Source organism: Hipposideros armiger, unplaced genomic scaffold, assembly GCF_001890085.2.
Source record: "Hipposideros armiger isolate ML-2016 unplaced genomic scaffold, ASM189008v1 scaffold_33, whole genome shotgun sequence".
Taxonomy (NCBI): Eukaryota; Metazoa; Chordata; class Mammalia; order Chiroptera; family Hipposideridae; genus Hipposideros; species Hipposideros armiger.
In genome coordinates this window covers 3,141,418-3,147,689 of record NW_017731383.1, presented here as the reverse complement: position 1 = coordinate 3,147,689, position 6,272 = coordinate 3,141,418, and the positions used below count along the sequence as shown (strand labels likewise).

General features: G+C 51.1%; 1 protein-coding gene across 6 annotated transcripts in view; it reads right to left on the bottom strand.

Moving 5' to 3' along the window:
* Positions 1 to 2,269: 2,269 nt before the first annotated feature.
* WIPI2 (WD repeat domain, phosphoinositide interacting 2) overlaps positions 2,270 to 6,272 on the bottom strand; it is a 29,747-nt gene continuing 25,744 nt past the window's right edge. For 2 of the 6 annotated variants that reach the window (XM_019637578.1, XM_019637580.1), the window contains 4 exons: positions 5,850 to 6,014; positions 4,963 to 5,070; positions 4,011 to 4,168; positions 2,270 to 3,127 (listed from right to left, as the gene is read on the bottom strand). In XM_019637578.1, the coding sequence (XP_019493123.1) occupies positions 3,015 to 3,127; positions 4,011 to 4,168; positions 4,963 to 5,070; positions 5,850 to 6,014 (544 nt within the window). In that variant the 3' untranslated portion in view covers positions 2,270 to 3,014. The remainder of the gene's footprint in view (positions 3,128 to 4,010; positions 4,169 to 4,962; positions 5,071 to 5,849; positions 6,015 to 6,272) is intronic. The other 4 variants (XM_019637581.1, XM_019637583.1, XM_019637579.1 and 1 more) reach the window with 2 other exon arrangements.

Here is a 6,272-nt window from a genome sequence, read left to right as displayed (position 1 = left end):
GCAGGCAGCACTTAGCCTGCCAGACTGGGCAAGTCTCCCCCACTCCCAGGCTGGACGCACACGCCTGCCACCATTCTTAGAACCCAGTGGGAGGAACAACAGGGACAAAAGGGGGCCACGTACAACCCTGAATGGGGACTATGCTTGTTGTTCTTACTTCACCTTTCCCGCCAGCTCTGTACTCAGGCACCAGCTCTGAATACAAATGATGGGTTTAATCCATAAGACCAGTTTGTTTCAGTGTGTACTGGGCGCTGAGCTGGGCGCCCACAGTCCACATGTCCTGGCACAGTTCACCATGACCCTGGATGGTGGGTGGGGGTCATTCCTGTCCAATCCAGGAAACTGAGGCTCCCAGGGGCCCTGTGCCGGCCATGCCGCTCCGTAGGTGGTAGAATCAGGAACTGGGTTCAGGTGTTTTTAACTGCAGGTTCCATCCAAATCTTGGTTCCACTGTTTAAAAAATACAAAAGGCTTGGTCCCAATCCACACGAGTCCTTTAAGTAAATTTCCCCGTTTGGTTTCCTACCCTCTTCCAAAATAATCTTTGTTGAGGTTTGGAAAAATATGCCATAATAAAAAACTAATATTGGTGTCTAGTCTGGAGTTCAGCCAATCAGTGCACGTGTTCTGTTGGGTTCAGCTGGGGTCCCTCCCGTCGGAGTTCCGAACACGGCAGGAAGGTGTGGCCACCTCAGCGGCTTCCGTTTCCTCCTGCATGGCCAGGCCTCAGGCCTGCTGGCGACACTCGAGCACAAAGGAAGAGGTGCTCGTGGCAATGAACAGGCAAATGAGAAAGGGAGGGCGGATAACCCGCAACATAACAACTAAGTGGTTAGTCGGCAAACGTGTACATTCTTTTAGTTTTCTCAACCAAGAATCCTTGGTCCTCCCTTCCTGGGACGTGGGCAGCCCTGTCGGGGCCCCAGGGCGACCCTTCTTTTCTAACCGCCCCCCTTAAAGTTGAGGAACCTGAGGCTCAAAGGGAAGAGAATTCCCGCATCTGCTAGGACTGCCGGTCCCAAAGAAAGACGAAGCCACATGCCCTTGACCACAAGAAACCCGGCAAAGGTCTGACTCTCCAAGACATCACAAGTGTGGAGGCCAGCGGGCAGGCGCCCTGAGCATTGGGCACGGTACAGGAAAGGCCGTCTCTGTGGTCGCCAGGACGCCCTAGTGAAGGGCCCCGCCTCGTCACCGACACCTTTGATGCTTTCTCATAAACACTCACTCCGGACAAATGGGCCACTGAAGAGCGTGTCCAAGGCCTTGTTCTAGGGGAAGACAAGAGAACCTTCCAGGTCTGACACAGGTGGATTGTCCTGCTCGAGCCCTCAAAGTCCTGGGGCAGAGGGCCATCCTTGCCCTGGGCCCAGCAGACAAATGTCCTGTCAGATCTGTCACTGTGGATAACATTGCGTCAGGGACCCAGGACAGACGTGCCAGGGATTTTAGAGGAAAGCTGAGTACATTCCACCTTCACCTCTAACAGCACTTCATGCTGCTGCCATAACCGGTGTTTCTAGAGATTTCTGGCAGTCAGAACTCACTCAAGGCACCTCTTAAATTTAGGCTGTCACCTTAAAGCCACTACTGCATGTGTGGCCCGAGGCACATGGCCTGACCTGGAAGTTGGGCACTTAGTCAGCTGTCAGGTCAACTAAGTCCCTTTCTTCCCTCCTAAGGGCCACTCAACCACCACGACCAAGATACAAACACAACCTGACCCCTCTTCTGTCCAGAAAACTGACAAAATCAAGAGGGAGGGCAAATACAGTCTTCTTGCTTTTTTACCTCTAACCTTAACTGTCACATCCCAAAGACTAGAACGGTCTTTCATGCCATTAACACCCCTCGAATTCCCTCGAAACGTGACCTGCATGTGTCTTGGTTTGGAATGCACAGTTTGAGGTATCGGAGGTTTACATTCTGTAAAAAAAAAAAAGGGAAGCCAGGCGAATCCTGGGGCTATGAGCACCGTCTCTCATCACTTTGCTGAACAAGTTCACAAGACTGAAATAGAAAAGGCACACGTCATCACCCGTGAAGGCGGTGCTCACAGCCAACTTCTCTCGTGTTCCCACCTATCTCGACGACTCCTGACAGGTATGAAGGGCCCGGGACAGACAGTGGGGCTCAAGGTAAGACGACAATTAAGGACCCATCACATTTTAAAACATGTGCTACATGGGCACAGACATACTTATAACTTTTCCAAAAAAAAAAGAAAAAGAAAATTAGTAATAAGATAAAAAACCAAACACAGTTATTCACCAGGAAGATTAAAGACCAGATAATTTAATTATACAAATGAGACCACTGTCCTTCGCTCCCATATTCCTAGGCAGTCTCTTTCAAGTTTACTTGCTGTCAGAAGGCAAGGGTTTTAATATCAAAAAGAACCTCTCTCTGTCAGTGCCCACATGGAAAACAAATCCACCATGGAAAAAATCCCCAAATAGTCCAATTTGGAAAGAATTTAATTAACAAAATAAAGCGGAGAACCAGGCCCAGGTGTGCAGGGCTCTGGGAGAGGACCCCTCCCCGAGGCCGCTGCCAGCCCCAGCCCTGGGGGCCCCGGACCTGTCTGAGCAGAACCAGCCTCCACAAGCAGACCAGCTCTGCATGACGTGCGCCCATTATATACAGATTGTAAAAACCACGCGACCGCAGTGTGTTAGGAAGTGGCTGCTAGCTGTCCTATGCTGGCTTGGCACATTAACGCATGCAAAGCAAGGAGGTTTCAAGGGCTTCACCAAACAGTTAATTTTGGCAAAAAGAGAAAACAAACAAAAAGCTAAAATTCATAAGCAGGATTAAAAGCCACTGAAGTGAAAACCATGTATTTCTCAACAGTAAGGAATGAGACTACAGCTACAATCTTTTTTTTTTTCTTTCTTTTTAAGTCTCTGCCATCCTCTCCCCAACTCAGGTCAAAGTTCATAGCAGCATAACACAAAGTCCTCTGTCAAGCCAGTGTTCTCTGCTTTGGGGTCAGAGTTCACAGGTCAAGTTCAGTCCGTCCGAAGAATCATGGGAGGGTGCTCGCTGTCCTCCTCCAGTCGCAGGGCGCTGGCTTCATCTTCCAGACAAGTGCCGCCCACTGCACCCAGCTCATCTGTGTAGGCTGCAAAGAGACAGCGGGGTCACCTCAGGGCCTGGGCAGTGGAGCAGGCAGTCCGACGCCAGGCCAGAGGCTGGATTTGGGGCACATGAGGGTGTTTATAAACAGCAGCCCACACGAAGGCTCTGAATTTTATTCTCTCTTCTGACTAACAAGCTTTCTGCAGCCTTAGGCAGCTCAGGATGAGGTCATTTATTTTCCAAAATTCATAAATGTCAAAACGATGCCTGCATGTATATCAGAGGGGCTCCCGATGGACAGGCTGTAAATTTTCCTTTGTGAGCAGGGAGAATGGAGGTACTTTTTGAGCTGGTTATGTGAACGGCTCAAAAACGACGACATGAGCTGCTCGGGGCCTCATCTACCTGAAGGAGTAACGGTGAGCGAGGACAATGTCTCCTGTGAGCAAAACTATAGGAGCGCCCACTTGCGGTCAAGCCGCTTTTTGGGGATGGAGGTGCTCAGGAGGAGATGACCAGCCAGCTTCGGTAGCTGCCCTGCTGAATGCCGCAGCACCCCCCCACCTCTCCCGGGCCCTGGTCAAGGGGTGGCCCCTGCATGCTTGCTGGATAATCAGACAGGCGAGAGGGTAAAGACCCGGGACAAACACCTGGCAGGCGCGGTCAGGGTCATACTTTAGCCAAGAGGCAGCAAGGCAGAGCGTAACTCAAAGCACCCAAAGGGGCCTTAGCCACGAGGACTATTTTTCTTCAACAGGAAGGAAGTGAATTCGGCCTTGAGAGGCCTGGCACAGCCCAGCTTACAGCAGCTTGCCTCTGTCTGGGCACTCCCACTCCCCTGCCCATTGGAAAGTGGAGGTGGGCAATTCTAAGGGGGAAAAGCACAAAGCATGAGAACCACAGCGGGAGGTCCCGGCATAATTTACCTTCCAGGTTTGTGTCACAGCCCTTACCAAGTCTTGTCGGGGATGCAGGCACGTGAGTACCTTTGGCTACAGCTGTGCTGTAGGTCTGAGTCGCTAAGGGGCAGTCGTGAGAGGCGGAGTCTAAGATTTCATTGGTTGTCTCCATGCTGCCATCCAGCCTGGGAGAAGTGGAGAAAAACCACAGCTGTGAGGACACTCAGGGTGCAAGGACTCGAGGGCTGGACCTGCAGCAACAAAGAGGCCACTCGCCAGGACACTCACATGCGACTGTAACACTACGGCGACTTTAAAATAACTCCTGTGTATCTGTTCACTCGGACTTTTACATGGAAAGTCTAATGGAAAAAAGTTACACCTAGTGAGACAATCTCATTTCCTTTTCACGTGTGATGATCCTAAATAGAGTTCGTTATAAAAATATAAACCTCCACTTCCACCCCGATTCTAAGAGTATTGTAGTATTGCTGTTATAACTTTTGAATAAAAAAAGCAAAAACCGAACATTAAACTGCACTACTTCCCAATTAACAAATAATTCCTTCTTTTCAGAGAGACAACCTGTACCTCACAGTGAGATTGCAGGCTCTCAAAACGCGCGCACTCGCTGGATGGCACTGTGTGTGTGTTGGCCTTTCTTGTAAACATTAGGCTCCATCCTGAGACGGTCCCTAGGGGGAGGGCCTGGGCCCCCCCAGGAAGGGCAGGTGCAGACCCAGCCTCCTGCTCCCATCTCGCCCCGTTACTGACTGGGACCTTGGCAGAGCGGGAGGGAAAGTGCGAGTTTGCGCCCACATCAGGGAAAGCTCTTCAATAGCATGGGCCACGCTGGATGTGTCCCTTTGTGTCACTGGCTTTAAGGAAATGAAGACATTTCATGTACAACAGGGCCTTGGCCGCAGACTGGCCGCCCGTGGAAGGCCCTCGGAGGTGGTGGCGGGTGGGGGTGACTTACTTGTGCTGTTTCATCAGGGTGCACTCGCCCCCCTCCTGGGGGTCCAGGTTGTACATGTACAAATACCCGTCGGAAGCGCCCACCAGCAATCGGGGGATCTTCTGAATTCTAGTGAGAACAAAAAGCAGCCACGTCTAGGACCACACTTTCACACAAAGCTCTTACTAAGCACGGCCAGAGAGACCCCTCCACATGAGCACACTGTTTCCCGTGTTAGACAGAGTATGTCTGTACAGGGGAATAAAGATCCCGCCAAGGCTGCACGCAGTGTGAATAAACACTGACGCCGTGGGAGATGGGGTGGGAGCAGGACCAGTTCATGGTTTCTCCGACGGCAACGGTAGGTATTTTCACAAAACCTTCTCAGCTACACTAGTCGGGTAAAAAGGATGGAAAACGCTATTTCTGAGAGTCCCAGGACCACTGAGACGCGGTCACTGAATTTTCACAGCCATCTTTCCTGCACAGCTAAATTCAGCACAATGCCAGTGAAGCTCACAGCCACCCAGTGGGTCCTGCAGCTGCCGGCCGGGACTAATCAGAGAGCCCAGACTATGAAACTGCTGGTTCTGTAGGCCTAGAGGGTTAAATATTGGCAATCTCACATGGTTTTGAGTTAATGACATTTGTTCACTAATGTTCTAAATATTCTCAACAAAAACAGAAAGCGGGAGCTGTCTGGAATGAGAACGCTGCAGAAAAAGCATTCATATCTAACGATGACGAATGTGAGCTTTATGGCTCCCTCCGTTTCCAGGTAACTCTCACTCAGCCAAAGGTCTAAGTCTGCAGATTATTCTCGACCAGGAGAAACTGACAGAGACCACACCAATCACCGTCTCCGATGTGCACGGGGCAAAGCGGAGGGAGGCTGCTGCCCTACTCACGTGGCTAGGGAGCAGATGTTTTTGTGGCCACAGAAAGGCAGGCGGACCGTGGCAAAGGCTCTGCCCTGGTTGAACATTTCTGTCACTTGGGAGGGCAAGTAGCTGGTGGAAGCCATTAGCACCTTCCCGAAGTACCCGGTCCAGGTGGTGGGCTCCTCCTGAGGTCTAGAAGGAGGAGACTCATCAGATACATGACTCTTGGCTGTCAATGACCACGTCCCACCCACACAGGGACACGGTCAGCTCTGAAACTTGAGGGACATTTCCCACACTTGAGGAAAAAGAAGGGTGCAGAAAACCATGACCTCTTGAGACCCTGGGGACATTACAGAGTGTGAAGGGTTGGAGGAGAGGGCCTCTCGGGTTTCTGAGCCCAGAAGAGCTGTACTCCTTCTGAATGGCCACGTTAGATTACGGCAAACA